The 18144-nt window shown below is 41.9% G+C and overlaps 1 protein-coding gene across 4 annotated transcripts in view; it reads right to left on the reverse strand.

The window, feature by feature from the left end:
• Positions 1 to 18144, reverse strand: part of BORCS5 (BLOC-1 related complex subunit 5) — a 97419-nt gene that overhangs the window by 19924 nt on the left and 59351 nt on the right. For 3 of the 4 annotated variants that reach the window (XM_010805497.3, NM_001076355.1, XM_024992174.2), the window contains 1 exon segment: positions 9992 to 10149. In XM_010805497.3, coding sequence (XP_010803799.1) covers positions 9992 to 10149 — 158 coding nt within the window. 4 annotated transcript variants of the gene reach the window in all.

An 18144-nucleotide genomic window follows, 5' to 3' on the forward strand; every position in this document is an offset into this window, starting at 1 on the left:
TTAAAAAATATAAAAATCTCACAATACCAAAATACAGTCTGTCAACAAGAGCAGAAAAAAGTTAACTGTTGTCTCAAGCTCTAGGGATACTTCCTCAAGAAAACCTTTGGGAATCCTTGAGATCTGAAAGAATGAGAGATTTTTTAAAAGGAGTTTGGCTCTGGAAGTGTCCCCCCAAGAAACAATAGAGACAGCAAACGAGTAGGTACTGTGACTGTCATTGGTTGGAACACTTGTGATAACTTTTAGGTGTAGACAGTTGTGAGGAAGAGCCCTCCTGGCTTGCTTTGTACTAGCCAAGAGGTCACTATATCAATGGTTCTTTTCTAATAAGACCTTCTGGGCCTACCCTACCTAAAATTTACACCCCACTGACATTTCAAATCCTTTTTCTTGCTTTCTATTTTGATTCTTGGCATTTTTCTTACATGTGATATGTAAAACTACTTTTTTCATCTTGTTTATTATCTGTTTCCTCAATGGAACGTTAAGGTCTATGAGGAAGGGAGTCTGTCTCTTTTGTTCAGCAATACATCCTTACCACCTGGAGCAGAGCCTGGCCCAGAGCTGAATGAGTTCAGAAACGAAGCGAACATGGAGAGGTACATGCATAGAACATTCTGAAAAGCATATTCTTATCTCAGTGAGTGAAAAAGCAGCAGCCAAGGAGACAGAACCCTAATAAGGCTCATATAAAAGAGAAAAAGAGAAGAGAATTACTCCAAGTTGGGGGAAAAAAAATGTGCGTTCAAGATAGAGATTCATTAAAAAGGAAAACAAAACGAACCAGGCTAAAAGCAAATACTGGTCATCTCATCACTAAAGTTAGCAACCATGGCTAACTGTCATATTTGCCTCTAATCTTTTGAAAAAAGAGATTTAACATATCTGAAATCCTATTAACTACATAATGTGTATTAATTTTTTCCACTTAATGATTTAACTGTTTGCTTAATATCACTTGATTTTCACTGACAGGAGGACCTAATCAAGTGAAATTTACTTGGGACCTTGGGGCCTTGCACCAACCCCTGTGAATCTCAAAGTTAGAATGAAGATGCAGTTTAGAATTATAAGTTCAAAGATGGCACAGAGGGGCTTCCCTGATAGCTCAGTGGTAAAGAATCCACCTACCAATGCAGGAGACACGGGTTCAATCCCTGGTCTGGGAAGATCCCACATGCCACAGAGCAACTAAGCCCATGCACCACAACTATTAAGCATGTGCTCCAGAGCCCAGGAACTGTAGCTACTTAAGCCCGAGCACTCTAGAGCCTGTGATCTGGAACAAGAGAAGCCACTGCACTGAGAAGCCCGCACACTGCAAAGAAGAGTAGCCCCCGCTCACTGCAACTAGAGAAAAGCTCACACAGCAACAAAGACCTAGCACAGTCAAAAATAAATAAAGTTACAAAAAAAAAGACTAGAAAGAAATTAAAAAAAAAAAAAAACAAGATAATGAGATGTTAAAAATGTAGCCCCAAACCACCCTGGGCACACGACAGACTACATTTCCCAGCCTCCTCTGGAGTTAGCTGTGGCCATGTGACTGAGTTCCAGCCAAAGTGACCTGCAACATTTATAGGTCTGATCTAGGAGAACCCTGCATCTGTGCTACTCCGCTGTTTTCCCCTCCTGCCAACTGGAATGCTATCAGCAATGTGGCCTTTGGATATGGCAGGGCCATAAAACGGGAGGAGCCTTGAATTCCTACCTCAATGGAGGAGTCACCTGCTAATCAGAAACATCCACCCTGAATATGAGCAAAAAATAAACTTCAGCAGCATTTGAGCCATTACACATTCTTGAGTCTATTTATAGCTGCAGTCTAGCCTACATTTACCTAATGCGTGGCTGTGTGCTTAATCGCTCAGTCGTGTCCGTCTCTTTGTGACCCTTTGGACTGTAGCCTTCTAGGCTTGTCTCTCCATGGGATTTTCCAGGCAAGAATACTGGAGTAGGCTGCCACTCCCTCCTCCAGGGGATCTTCCTGACCCAGTGATCGAATTCACATTTCCCGTGTCTCCTGCACTGGCAGGCAGATTCTTTACCCCACTGAGCCATCAGGACATTTACCTAACAGAACCCTCATAACCTTTATTTTCTGTAACAGAATAAGAAAGCTTATCAGTCACTATGACAAAGACATTGACACATGTGAAGAATATATTAACTTGTTCATTTAACAAGCATTTATTAAATGTCTACTATGTGCCAGGCATGTGCTGAGCATCGCAGCTACATTCAAATGTATTAACACATTATTGATCGGGAGATTTTTGCAGAAGCTAACACCTGTGGCTGGTGATTTATTTTGCAAGTGAAGACTGTAAGTCTCCAGTCAGTAATGTTTGGGTAACAAAAGACCTATTTATACATCTCTGGCCAATAATGTGTTACACTTCCTTATTTTTCTTCATGAAAGAGGCACAGGACAGGACTGTCTTTCCCTGGTCCTACTTCCAATTCCGTTACCATGTGCCCGGAATACTGCTCACCTGCTGGCTTATAGACTGCAGTTCCTCTGGCTTTCCTCACGAGAGAGGTGGCTGAGGGGCCTCCAACATCACCCATCCTCGCAGGCTGGAAAACGAGCTGGGGAAGAGAGTGGAGTGGGGCTCTGCGCCTGGCCCGTGAGGCCTGTACTAGGAAAGCTGGCCGAGCCGGCTGTCCGGGGGCACGACTCGGGCAGCTGACCTGGAGGCAAACGGGGCTGCTGCTCACACATGCTTCACATCAGTATCCAGAGCCTGAATGGAGGGGAATCTCAAAGCAGTCTCATAATTGGGTTTTGCTCAGGCCTCGCCAAAACACACAGGCCCACATTTCCAAGAGGCGAATAATAAACTTGATTGGGCCTTTGTCCAGGATTTCTGCCTTTTGGCAGGCCAGCGCTGGTGCAGAGGAAGTGAGGGGCCAGGTCTGAGGAAGTGCTGTACGGCGTCCCTTACAGCCAGATACCCCAGAATGTGCCCAATCCCTTAGCTGGATTTCCTGCCACACAGGGGACCAGCTGTGTTTCTTACTGGAGAGAAAGGCTGCCCAAAGGACAAGAAGGGAGCACAACTCTGTCCCAAGGGCTCAACCTGAAATTCACACCAGGGCAGCCTGTCAGACAGAAAGGAAACCCGGAACGTTCCAGAAATGCCTCGCCCTCAGCCTTTCAGCAAAAAGAAACCCAACATTTCAATGCTCTTGTCAAAATTTATAGCTTTAACCAATGCTGCCAAACCCATTTTATAATGTGAAGTCGAGCAAGCAGTGACCAATGCCAGGGTATGTTTAAAAGCAGCAACAGGAATCTAACAGTGTTGTCATTGGGAGGACATTTGGTTCAAGGTGGCAGGCAAAGGGTAACATCCTCACCTGGCCAGCGCTCACACAAAGCAGGCTTCTTGCTAAAGGGGCTCAGAGTGAATGCTAACACCAATTTAAACACGGATTCTCTGCAAACTGTGAGAAACTCACTTAACCTTGGTCAGCCTCTCCCCCAGCCCCATGGGAGGAAACATGGTACAGGAAGTCAGGTCAAATACTTGGAAAATGGCTCCAGCTGGGTCTCAAACATTACAGTATTGTCGACTGAAAGAAATCCCTGCCCAAGAACAAGAGCTCACTCCTTCCAACACTAGTTGAGAGCCTACAGCACGAAAAAGGAATAAAAACCCAATGATAAGGTTCTGTGGAAGTGGAATGTAAGTACTAAGGTAAAGCAAAAAAAGAGGATGGGAAATCAGATTCATCTTCTATTGTCTTAGTTATTAAGTCGGAGAGAAAGCTTGGACAAACCCCCAATAAACTCAGGGACCCTTAGTTTTCAGTGTGCCATGAAAGGGCTGAATTAGAGAAATTTGAGGGTGTCTTTATAATCCCACGTAATCATGTGGCTTAAGTGTCCATCTGAAAATGCTTCATTTGGATTAATGTTAAGGGAGCATGCTTTCAACACAGATAACGAAACACACAGAGGCTACCAGAATCACTCATGAATTTAGTTTTAAGGCCTTTAAGCAAGCACACAGAAACTGTAACAAAGGTAACCTAGCGGCTTCTAAACCGTGAACACATTCCCTCGCTGACGGCAACGGGCGGAGGCAGAAACGAGATCTAGGTCGGTGACTGTGAGCCGCTCAGTTGTCTCAACTGTGTCTTCCTTGGGCTTCCTTCCAGGTCTTTGCCACTGGCCTCCCTCCCCACGTCCCCGGGCCCTACGGAAAGCCCTTACGTTAGGAGGATGCACGTTCCTTTCTTCCTTAGCTTTCAGTAATCCCGATTTCAGTGGAAGATGTGACCTAAAACTGAAAGTGTCTGCCTGCCAACCTGAGTCCTTAACTAGAAACGATGAGATACCAACAGAAATCACTGGAACAATCAGAGGCGAGACATTCACAGCTTAGAGGCCGAGGACCACTCACGTGCCACATCCAGCTTTGCATTTCTCATGGTCCACACTCCACAGGCACCAGTTTGCTTTTTACAGAGCAGAACAAACAGTTAAATTAACTACAAAAACTCCAGACAGCACATATCTGTGGCATGAAGGAAATCAGGCAGGGCTTGCAGACTAGGTTAAAAATGATGAGTCGTGCCTCTGTGTAGTTCTTTGTGATACTCAGGTTGGTGAAAGTACTTAAGATGAGTCAATATTTAGGCTGCTGCTGGTATCAAGAAAGTTCACACAGGCCAATTCAGAGCATTAAGGTTAGGCTTTTCTCTCTCAGTCATTATTTTCTGTTGTTATTTTTTTTCTATTAGTCATTATTTTTATTCAAAACAATAACAAGAGCTAATACCACAGTGTTTATTATATGGCAGACATGGTCCCATACTTTACACAGAGTAACTCATTTAACCCTTACCAGTCAATGGGGTCGCTAAGAGTCGGACACGACTGAGTGACTTCACTTTCACTTTTCACTTTCATGCATTGGAGAAGGAAATGGCAGCCCACTCCAGTGTTCTTGCCTGGAGAATCCCAGGGACGGGGGAGCCTGGTGGGCTGCCGTCTATGGGGTCGCACAGAGTGGGACACGACTGAAGTGACTTAGAGTAGCATAGCATAGACCTTTCTGAGGCAGACTACTATTTTTATCCTCATGTAACAGAAGAGGAAACAGGCTTAGAAGAATCAAGTCGCAGGACTTCCCTGGTGGTCCAGTGGCCAAGATTCCGCACTCGCAATGCAAGGGGAAAACCATCCCTGGTTGGGGAACTAGATCTCATGCACGTGTCAGAGCTGAGAGTTTGCATGTCACAACTAAAGATACCACGTGTCTCAACTAAGAGACATGCCTCAACTGGGCACAGCCAAATCTAAAAATAAGAAGAATCAAGTAACTTGCTCGAGGTCACACAGCTCATTAAAGGCAGTGGCAGGGTCTGAACCTGGGAATGAGGCTCTGGAGTTCGCACTTAGAACCACCACACAGAACTGCTCACAAAATCAAGGCCCGAGTTCTTTCCACCTCCGCTGAGCCCGCAATAACTCCTGGACTCATAACTGTGCTACTACTCAATAGTCACTCTCAACAAATCCTCTCCTTCAGAAAAAATACACAGGCTCCTCAGGTGTGACTGGTCTGTGCCCGGTGCCCTCTTTTTAAAAACCTGCCTAGTTCCCCCTGTTCTTTCAAAACAAATGCCCCCAGGGCTCTTGCTACCTCAGGGGCCTCACTCTCAGAATTCACCTTGTATCCTTTATCCACCACCTCTTCTCTTCTATCTCTTCACCCTCAACCCACTAGCCTAATATACTACCCATAAAAAAAACACCAAAAACCCCAAATCTCATTTGATCTTCATCCACTTTTAATTCCATAGTATCAATTTCTGCATCTGCATAACGAGGGCCTTGGACCAGAAGCTCTCTCAGGTCCTTCCAGTTCTGACATCTGCTTCTTACCAGAGAGATTTCCTGGAACAAGTTTAGTTTCTCCACTGTCCCTCTGAAGCCCCAAGTTAATTGTCTTCTGAGACTCTCAGCTGGTCCCACAGCTGGCAACACTCTCCTTTCTCCATTCATTTCCAAATCCCAGTTTTCCTAGAAGACGTGACTTTAGCCTCACCCAATCCAGAATATTAGAATCTTGAACTCTCCCAGGCCTTCGGTTGTGAACCACAACTGAGTGCTCCACAGTGATGGCACCAATCTTTCATCTTACTGCTCTGTGTATCTTCGTTCCCTCGCCTAGATGAAGCTCTCAGCGAGCAGGGGCCATATTACGCTTCTCTATCACCCTTAAAGCCCCTCACTCTAGGTCAGTTGACAATAGCTGCTCGGCCATGCTGGCTGGCTGGCTGAGGGTCATCCTGAAGCTACTAGGGAAACTAGTGGTCAATGGACAAGACTCTCTAGTGTGAAGGAAGACACCCCTAGCTTTCACTCCTCTCTGATAAAACAAATTCCTATCAACTTTTTATTCAAGAGCATCATCCAAATTTAGCAATAGGAAAGCCCGGCTAACTTCTTGGTTTTCTTCTATCTGATTCAGCAATGGTTACAGAAACATTTCCCTCTGAGCCAAACGGAAGTGATCCCAAGCACTGCAGCTTTCAGGGCTTCTGGCTGATCCAGGTTCTACTTCCACTAATACACATTCTCCACGGTTATTAAGTTCCTTGACTTTTCTACACATATAGCATTATGTTACTTCCTTACACTTGCAACCCAACTTCCAGGAAACATCTGGAATAATACAAGCGAGCTGGTGTTTGATCAAAACGACATCCTCTGCTTTATTCCTTTGGAAGTGACTAATTTCAACCCTGGGGTTTGAAGTGAGTGCACACAGACACGTGTGTTTCAGGAGTTTGCACCAAGAGAGATGACACGTCTCCAATGAAAACCTGCAAACTGTGCTCACCTCTTTGGCCCTAAGAGAGCTAACGAGGCACTGCTCGTACCGGGCCTGCTGTCTCTGCTTGGCAACAATTCTGGCCACTACTGACGGCTCCAAGTGAATTCCAGGGCTCCTCAAACGCAGAATTTTAAACTTAGTTTACTGTCTTTAATGAACGCTCCACAGCACTGGTGCTCAACCCTGGCTACTTGTGAGAATTATCCAGAGTGTGTTCATGAACACCAAGGCCTGGCTTTCTCCCTCCCCCACCCACCTCCCTTCAAAAGTTTCCATCTAACTGGTTTGGAGTGAAATCAACATGTCACTTAAAAGCATCTCAGCTATACTGCATGAATGAAGGTGATATTTTAAGTATGATAATGGCACTCTGGCTGTGTTTTCAAAAAGGAGTCTTTGCCAATGGAAAAACTGGTTTAAAAAAAAAAATCTCCATTTAGTTAATGGTATTGTACCAATGTGAATGTCCTGGTTTTGTCATTGTGCTAAGGCTTTGTAAGATGCTCGCTTTAGACAAAATAATGAGAGGCATATAAGGGATCCTCTGAATTATGCTTTGAACTGTTCTCTAAGGCTGAAAGTAATTCAAATTAAACAGTTTTTTAAAGGGGTCCTCTATTTCTAAAGATAAATATGCTTAAATATTCATGAATGAAATAATATGCCTGAGATTTCCTGCAAAACAGACCAGCTGGGGAGGTGGAAGGGAGTGAGTGGGGGTGTGGATGAAACAGGGGTCTTCACAAGTTGGTGCCTGTAGCAGCCAGGCAGGGCAGTAGCAGCAAGGACAGGAAAGGCCACAGTATTTGTCCACTTCAGTGTGTGTGTAAAGTTTTCCACCACATTTACTGGAGTGAAAATTCCCAGGTGATTCTAACACTCACTGGGGCCCAAGAAACCACTCTGGAGTTGAAAGTGTGGTATAATGAACTCTTTCTGTCCGGTACTATCACCTACAAAATACTTTGCCCAGATCTTTGACAGTGAGCTAGTCACTTAATCTTTCTGTACCACATTTTCCTAAACCATGAAGTGACAGGTATGGAGTAGAGGACCCTATCAAAAAGAAGACAGAAAACAGTAAAATGTTGATTTATTCTAAAATCTGAAAACTAATGACATGGTTAATTTCTAACACAGTCAAAAATGGTAAGGTCTTATGTCTACAGAAGCATTTCCCAAAGAAGGCTCTAAAAAACACCACTCCTGGGACTTCCCTGGTGGTCCGGTGGTTAAGAATCTGCCTTCCAATAGAAGAGACTCAGATTCAACCCTTGGTCAAGGTACTAAAATCCCATATCATGCAGGGCAATTGGGCCCACATGCTGCAGTGAGGAGCCTGCATGCCAGAATGAAGATCTGCACGATGCAACTAAGACCCAACGCAACCAAATAAATACTGTTGTTGTTTTGAGAGAGAGAGAGAGAGAGAAGTCAGAGGGTATGTGTACTGTGAAGATGCTAAAGATCAACTTTAAAAAAAGACTATTCATATAAGATGCTAACAGATGCTACCCAAGATAAGGGTTCCGAAATCAAATAAGTGTGAAAAGTGCTTATGTTCTTTACTGTAACATTGCTAAGAACTTTTAATAAGATAATATGCATTGGGACTTTCTGAGGATGGTAATAAAATATGCAAGAAGTCTGACCTTCTTTGCATGGAACCAGTTTTACAGAACTTATCTTGGAAAATAATGCTCTAGACTAGTGGTCCCCAAATCCCATGTAATGGAGAATCGCGTTCATATCATTCAATAAGTTTATTAAAATAATGATTCACAGACCACATGCTAGGCCTACTGGAGAGGAGAGAAGAATTCAACACTAAAACTAACAAAAAAATCCAAGTGATTCTAATACATAGTCATGTTTGGAACTTCAAGTTCTGCCGACCATAATGTAGTAAAATAAGTCTAATATCGAAAAGGCCACATGCATGCTGACCAATAAAAAAGGTCATATTTAATACTTTTCCATATAAAAGCCGTTAGTCCATAAGAAAAGCATATATGCACACAACATTCTATGGAGAGTAAATAGTAAAATAATGGAGGCATTGGCACATTTACATCTATTAGTAGAGCTAACGACTACTTCGTCATCTCAAGGATGTAGTACTTCTATGACTAACTGATCATTAATTTGCAGTGATTCTCCACTTTTTCCCTGTGTGTTTCCTCATGTCCATGTTCTCCTGCCAGAGTCAATGACCAGGACTAATTTGTTAAATGCCAGGAAATGCCATTCACATAGGTGGTTTCTCCAAGTTACAGCTCCTTACCTTTTCTTTATATGACATCACTTCAAGGTATCAGAAGAGAAATTTCTTCTTGATTGAAAATTTTTGTAAACATACTTACTTATACCTTGATGCTCCCAGAGCTGTGTGATGCGCTGGCCCAGTCAATGATATATTTAAATGTTTAAAAGAAGTATCCACTTATTGTTATTCATAATTACTTAACATGCGTACCACACACTCTTTCATTTACTAAGTACTTTCACATGAATTATCTTGTGTCTTTCTTCACAAAAACCCTGTGGGTTAAGTAGGCACAATTGTTTTTATTTAACCAATAAGAATCACTGAGCTCTTCCTGCTAACACAGTGAAAAATATAATTGAGGAAGATGTCAGATGCTTTGCTCTCAAAGAACTGATACTCGACTAGAAAACAAAACATAAACTACACACAGGAAAGAGTTGAAGCGTCAGTCAAAGCAAATTAGTATGGCAGGACTTCACACATGCTAACAACAGTTAACACATACTGAGCAATTTAATCTTCACGCAGCCCTTCAGGAAGGTTACTACTATTAGACCCATTTTTCATATGAGGAAACTGAGACCAAGAGAAGGGAGGTAACCTTCCCAAGCAAATAAATGGGGAACCAGGATTCAAACTTCAGATGAGTCTACTCCACAGACCACTCTTTTCCATCACCACATTTTACTGCTGGGAAAGACAACGTTCCCAAAGTCATGGGGACAAATGTTAAGACACTGAAACAGAAAATGACTACTTCCCAAAAGAGTGGGGTCAGTGGTGCTACACCCCAGGAGAAGAGGACTCAGGAGTACAGGGAATCACGAGACTGAGTCAGCCATGCTACTTTCTCGCAATCCATTACCTCTTTGATTCGTTTCACCAAAGCGTTCTGATCAAAAGCAACGGCCTCAGCGCACTGATGGAGGTGGTCCTGATAGCGGAGACAGAGCTGCAGCACTTGCTGAGAATCCAGTTTCTCCAGTTTGGCGTTTGTTGGGGAAGTCTGGCCACTCAACAGCCCTTCAAAGCAGAAAAAAAAGAAAAAAAAAAAAAAAAAAAAACACAAATGAAATGAAAAATTACTAGTAAACTTGTGAATAAAGTAGTTTAATAACAAGTTCGTGGAAGACAGAGTAAGAGGTTTAAATTCAACCTTGCAACTTTTGTAGCAACTATCATTTAGGGAGGGTCTAGTACGAACCAAGCACTTGGCAAAGTGCCTCCTGGGCGTTATTTTTCAGACTTATAATTGCCCAGGAAAGTAAATGACCATTAGCTGCATTTTACAAGTGAGGAACCCAAGATGCAGAGAGGTCAAGTAACTTACCTAAAGTCACACAGTAAGTGGTTTCTACAAGACACAACACCTGACCTTATGGCACTACTTTAAGATATTAAGAATATAAATCCCTTCTTGACCAAAAGAATTGTAAAATGGTTGTCTGAGAAACAGAAGAAAATATATATAAGGAAACTGTTAGGAGGAAATACAAACATGAAGACATTTAAAAGCTGAGCAGGATGTCCACTAACATGCCATAAGCCTCATCCTTTACATTTTCTTCCAACATCAATTTAGCTGGATAACTATTAAATTCCCTTAAATTTGAACAGGACATTATTTTTCAAAGCCTTTCACACAGAATTACCTTACCTTTCTTTAAGGTGTGTAGACCAGGATAATTATTAGCATTTACAAAAGATGAAATATCAGAGCTTAAATGACATGGCAAGGGTCACACAACAAAGTTCTGACTAGAACTCAAGTCCCCTGATTTCTGATCAAGTGCTTCCTTCCAACTCAAAGGTTCACAAACTTTTTGGTGTCAGGACACTTTGATCCTCCCAGAAATCATTGAGGACCCCAAAGCACTTGTGTATGTAATTTAAAGCAATATTCAAAGCTGTTAAAAATTAAAACTGAGCAGAGGGAGGAGAAGGTGAGACAAATCGAGAGTAGCACTGAAACATACGCATTACCGTATGTAAAACAGATAGCCAGTTAGAAGCTGCTGGTGTAACTCAGGGAGCTCAATCTAGTGCTCTGTGACAACCCAGAGGGGTGGGATGGGGTGGGAGAAGAGAGGGAGGGGACACATGTACACCTATGGCTCATTCATGTTGATGTATGGCAGAAACCAACACAACATTGTAAGCAAATGTCCTCCAATTAAAAAATGAAAAAAAAAAAAAAACAACCAGAAAATTCTTGAACACTTATCATTTTTTAAAATAATATTACTCAGCTATTAAAAAGAATGCATTTGAATCAGTTCTAATGAGGTGGATGAAACCGGAGCCTATTATACAGAGTGAAATAAGTCAGAAAGAAAAACACCTACAGCTCAATTCCAGAAAAATAAATGACCCAATCAAAAAATGGGCCAAAGAACTAAATAGACATTTCTCCAAAGAAGACATACAGATGGCTAACAAACACATGAAAAGATGCTCAACATCACTCATTATCAGAGAAATGCAAATCAAAACCACAATGAGGTATCATTTCACGCCAGTCAGAATGGCTGTGATCCAAAAGTCTACAAGCAATAAATGCTGGAGAGGGTGTGGAGAAAAGGGAACCCTCTTACACTGTTGGTGGGAATGCAAACTAGTACAGCCACTATGGAGAACAGTGTGGAGATTCCTTAAAAAACTGGAAATAGAACTGCCTTATGATCCAGCAATCCCACTGCTGGGCATACACACTGAGGAAACCAGAATTGAAAGAGACACGTGTACCCCAATGTTCATCGCAGCACTGTTTACAATAGCCAGGACATGGAAGCAACCTAGATGTCCATCAGTAGATGAATGGATAGGAAAGCTGTGGTACATACACACAATGGAGTATTACTCAGCCATTAAAAAGAATACATTTGAATCAGTTCTAATGAGGTGGATGAAACTGGAGCCTATTATACAGAGTGAAGTAAACCAGAAAGAAAAACATCAATACAGTATACTAACGCATATATATGGAATTTAGAAAGATGGTAACAATAACCCTGTATACGAAAAGAGCAAAAGAGACACTGATGTATAGAACAGTCTTTTGAACTCTGGGAAAGGGAGAGGGTGGGATGATTTGGGAGAATGGCACTGAAATACGTATAATATCATATATGAAACGAGTCGCCAGTCCAGATTCGAGGCACAACACTGGATGCTTGGGGCTGGTGCACTGGGACGACCTAGAGGGATGGTATGGGGAGGGAGGAGGGAGGAGGGTTCAGCATGGGGAACACATGTATACCTGTGGCAGATTCATTTCGATATATGGCAAAACCAATACAATATTGTAAAGTTAAAAAATAAAATTTTAAAAAAAAAGAAAGAAAAACACTAATACAGTATATTAATGCATATATATGGAATTTAGAAAGATGGTAACGGTGACCCTATATGTAAGACAACAAAAGAGACACAGATATAAAGGACAGACTTTTGGACTCTGTGGGAGAAGGCGAGGGTGGGATGATTTGAGAGAATAGCACTGAAACATGTATATTACCATATGTGAAACAGATCACCAGTCCAAGTCCTATGCATGAAACAGGGAACTCAAAGTCGGTGCACCGGGACAACCCTGAGGGATGGGATGGGAAGGGAGCTGGGAGGAGGGGTTCAGGATGCGGGACACATGTATACCCATGGCTGATTCATGTCAATGTATGGCAAAAACCACTACAATATTGTAAAGTAATTAGCCTCCAATTAAAATTAATTAATAATAATAACCCCATTATGTGTTCATGTAAATAACATATTTTAAAGGATATAACTACTTTCCCAAACAAAGAAGTGAGAAGAGTGGCATTCATTTACATTTTTCTAAGTCTTTTCACTGTCTTGGCTTCATAGCAAACAGCTAGAGTCTAAGACGGGCTTCTGCATTTAACATGTTGCTATTTTACATTATGAAGCCTCTGAAAAACTCTACTGTACACTCCTATAAGAGGATGAGAGTAATTAACAATCATCTAAGTATTACTGTGAAAATAGTTTTGACCTCTGAGAATCCCTACTGGGAGCCTGGGGATCTCGGGGACCCCGTTCCACACCCAGAGCAGTACACTCACACCAGAGCCAATGGCACAGTGCAAATCCGAAATAAACATGACAAGCGCATGCGCTGGGCACCATCGGGATGGACTCGCACGCATCCAAGCTTGTCTTGGGAAGCCTTCCCCACTCCTGCCTCCCAACCACCAATGTCAAACCTCCACTGGTTCTGAGGAACCGGGACGTAAGCCAAGTTCTTCATCCCCTAAAGGAGCTGGAGGCTGCCTGACCGGAAGGAGCTGTTCCAGAGAATTCTCTCAGCTCCTCCTCTGGCCTGACAGAATGAAGGCTGCACCCCGCAGGGCCCTGCTCCCCCACCTCCACTGCCGACCCTGGCAGGAGACAGCCTGGAGCTCCTAGGAGCCTGCCTCCCCACAGGAGCTTTTGACAGGGTTGACTTTGGCAGAAATAAGGATTTATTTTTTAGATCTGACGTTTTTATTGAGATCCTGTGTACAAGACCTTGTGTATTCCTTTACCTAACTTCTCCCAAAGGCAACATCTTGCAAAGTTATAATACAATATCACAGTCAGGACACTGACATGGGTACGACCCACTGATCTGCTCAGATATCCCCACTTTTTTTGGACGTTTGTTTAGCTCTGTACAGTTTTTTCATATGCCTAGGTTTGTGTATCACTACCACAGTCAGATTCGGAGCCATTCCAACACCCCAAGAAGTTCTGTTGCTTTTTATAACCACAACTACCCCTCTTCCATCCTCAGCTCCAACAACCACTAACCTGTTCACCATTTCTAAAATTTTGCCATTTCGAAAATGTTCAAAAAGGGAAAAATCCAAAATGTAACCTTTTGGGATTGACTTTTTTCACTCAGCATAATCCCTCAGAGATTCATTTACTTGTGGCATGTATCAGTAGTTTGTTCATTTTTATTTCTGAGTAGTACTCCATGGTATGTATCACTCAGAGTTTGGTTAACTATTCACCTGTTGAAGGACATTTGGATTGTTTCCAGTTTGGGGCTATGACAAACAAAGATGCTATGGACAGTCGCCATACGGGTTTTTCTGTAAACAGAGATTTTCATTTCTCTGGGATGAATGCCCAAGAGTACAATTGAAAAACAAAACAAAGAGTACAGTCAGCAAAGATAAGACCGGAAGCTGACTGTGGCTCAGATCATGAATGCCTTATTGCCAAATTCAGACTTAAATTGAAGAAAGTAGGGAAAACCACTAGACCATTCAGGTATAACCTAAATCAAATCCCTTACGCTTATACAGTAGAAGTGAGAAATAGATTCAAGGGATTAGATCTGATAGACAGAGTGCCTGAAGAACTATGAACAGAGGTTCATAACACTGTACAGGAGGTGGTGATCAAAACCATCTGCAAGAAGAAATGCAAAAAGGCTAACTGGTTGTCTGATGAGGCCTTACAAATAGCTGAGAAAAGAAGAGAAGCGAAAGGAAGAGGAGAAAAGGAAAGATATACCCATCTGAATGCAGCATTCCAAAGAATAGCAAGGAGACATAAGAAAGCCTTCCTAAGTGAACGATGTAAAGAAATAGAGGAAAACAACAGAATGGGAACGACTAGAGATCTCTTCAAGAAAATCAGAGATACCAAGGGAACATTTCATCCAAAGATGGGCACAATAAAGGACAGAAATGGTGTGGACCTAACAGAAGCAGAAGATGTTAAGAAGAGGTGGCAAGAATACATAGAACTATACAAAAAAACTCTTAATGACCCAGATAACCATAATGGTGTGGTCACTCACCTAGACTAGTCATCCTGGAGTGAGAAGTCAAGTGGGCCTTAGGAAGCATCACTGCAAACAAAGCTAGTGCAGTTGATGGAATTCCAACTGAGCTATTTCAAATCCTACAAGATGATGCTGTGAAAGTGCTGCACTCAATATGCCAGCAAATATGGAAAACTCAGCAGTGGCCACAAGACTGGAAAAGATGTTTTCATTTCAATCCCAAAGAAAGTCAATGCCAAAGGACGTTCAAACTACTGCATGATTGCACTCATTTCACATGCTAGCAAAATTCTCCAAGCCAGGCTTCAACAGTACATGAACCGAGAATTTCCAGATGTTCAAGCTACATTTACAAAAGGCAGGGGAATCAGGAACCAGTGGAATTGCCAACATCCATTAGATCATCAGAAAAGCAAGAAAATTCCGGAAAAACATCTACTTCTGCTTCACTGACTACGCTAACACCTTTGACTGTGGGAATCACAACAAACTGTGGAAAACTCTTTAAAGAGATGCGAATACCAGATCACCTTACCTGCCTCCTGTGAAACCTGTATACAGGTCAAGAAGCAACAGAACTGGACATGAACAATGGACTTGTTCAAAATTGGGAAAGGAGTATGTCAAGGCTGTATACTGTCACCCTGTTTATTTAACTTCTATGCAGGGTACATCATGAGAAATGCCAGGCTGGATGAAGCACGAAATGGAATCAAGATTCTCAGGAGAAATATCAATAACCTCCGATATGCAAATGAGTCCACCCTTATGGCAGAAAGTGAAGAGGAACTAAAGAGCCTCTCAATGAAAGTGAAAGAGGAGAATGAAAAAGCTGGCTTAAAACTCAACATTCAAAATACAAAGATCATGGCATCCAGTCCCATCACTTCATGGCAAACAGATGGGGAAACAGTGGACACAGTGACAGACTGTATTTTCTAGGGCTCCAAAATCACTGCAGATGGTGACTACAGCCACGAAATTAAAAGACATTTACTCCTTGGAAGAAAAGCCATGACAAAACTAGACAGAGTATTAAAAAGCAGAGACATTACTTTGCCAACAAAGGTCTGTTTAGTCAACGCTATGGTTTTTCCAGTAGTCATGTATGGATGTGAGACTTGGACCATAAGGAAGGCTGAGTGCTGCAGAATTGATGCTTTTGAACTGCGGTGCTAGAGAAGACTCTTGAGAGGCCCTTGGACTGCAGGAAGACCAAACCAGACAATCCTAAAGGAAATCAGTCCTGAATATTCATTGGAAGGACTGATGCTGAAGCTGAAGCTCCAATAGTTTGGCCACCTGATGCACAGAGCCAACTTATTAAAAAAGACCCTGATGCTGGGAAAGGCAGAAGGAGAAGGGGACGACAGAGGATGAGAAGGTGGGATGGCATCACTGACTCAATGTACATGAGTTTGAGCAAGCTCCTAGAGATGGTGAAGGACAGGGATGCCTGGCGTACTATAATCCATGTGGTTGCAAAGAGTCGGACACGACTAAACAACTGGACAGCAACAACAATTGCTGGGTTGCATGACTACTGCACGTTCAGTTTTATAAGCAACTGCCAAACATCTTTCTAGAGTGTCCATACTGAGAAAATGTGGGATTTTTCAGACCACTAAAATCTCCTAATGAAGGTATCAATGGCTACGCCACTACTGACAAAGAATACAGTTCCTGGAAGGCAGACTTGGGAAGAAAGGCGCCTAGAGCACTTTGTTGTCAATTCAGGACTGAAGTCGTAAAAAGACTGAAGACAAACTGTGAGAAGAGGAATTAAATGATTTTGTGCCATCAAAAGTGGGCCAGGATTAAAAAAAAAAAAAGTGGGCCACGATAACACAAAGACCATAAAGGAAACATTGATATATCCAAAAGATAAAAATCAAGATTCCTCATGGCAAAAAGCAGTGTAAGCTAAAACAAAACAAAAAACCTGCAAGAAATATTTGCTACATGTATCATAAAGGGTAAGCTTCCTATTAGATAAAGAGCTCCTAGAAACTGGCAAGCAAAAAATCAGCAAAAGCAAGATGGACAAAGGATATGAATGGCATTTCACAAAAAAGTAAATACCAATGCCACAACTCTTAAGATGCAGAAGTTCACTCATTATAAGAAAAATACAAAAGAAGATTTCACTGGAAGTGCATTCTTCTCTTAAACTGGTAAAAATCCAAAAGTGTGATTAAAAATTCTATGGGTGGAACTATGAGGAAACAGGCATTGCTGATTTGTATGTAAGCTGCTAATGTCATCATAGAGGGTGATTTGGCAACGATATCAATTTATGCAATTACAAATGCATAAAGCCATTAATGCAGCAATTTCTCTAGGAATTTATATGTTAGCACACGTGCTAAATGATGTATCATTATTTAAATGATTATTCATTGTAGCAGTGACTATAATAATAAGAGAGCGAATACCTCAATATCCATCAAGGGAGCTTGCTATCAGTATCAATCAAGGTACATCCATAAATGGTATTACAGGGCCACAGAAAAGAATGAAGACGGTCTATGCATGTGTGTGTTAGTCACTCAGTCATGTCCAACTCTTTGTGACCTCAGGGACTGTAGCTCACCAGGCTCCTCTGTCCATGGAATTCTCCAGGCAAGAATACTAGAGTGGGTAGCCTCTTCTTCTCCAGGGGATCTTCCAAACCCAGGCATCGAACCCAGATCTCCTGCATTGCAGGCAGATTCTTTACCATCTGAGCCACTAGGGAAACCCAAGGTTTGTACATATTCACATGGAAAAATCTCCCAAGGATATGACATTATAAAAGACAGGTATATAAAAAATGAAGAAAATAAAAACTTTTTTCATTTATGTATAATGTCTGTAGTACTTATTTTATACCCCTATTGTATTTATAAGACTCTCTTAGACAGTTAAATGTAAGTGGTAATTGCCCGAATCTCAGTCAAGCTCTTGAATTAAAATATAAAGATTTAAGTATTTTGCTGTTCATTGTATAATTGCTATTGGTAGTTATTAAATAGTCTTTACCATATTTAAATAGTTTACTTTAATTATCAAGAATGGAGGACTTCCCTGGTGGTCCAGTGGTTTTGATTTCAGGCTTACAGTGCAAGAGACCTGGGTTCAATCCCTGGTCAGGGAACTAGATCCCACATGCTGCAACTAAGATCCGGTGCAGCCAAATTAATTAATTAATTAAAAAAAAAAAAAAGAGTGAGCTGAGG

The sequence above is a fragment of the Bos taurus genome, chromosome 5 (assembly GCF_002263795.3).
Source record: "Bos taurus isolate L1 Dominette 01449 registration number 42190680 breed Hereford chromosome 5, ARS-UCD2.0, whole genome shotgun sequence".
In the NCBI taxonomy this organism is placed as follows: domain Eukaryota; kingdom Metazoa; phylum Chordata; class Mammalia; order Artiodactyla; family Bovidae; genus Bos; species Bos taurus.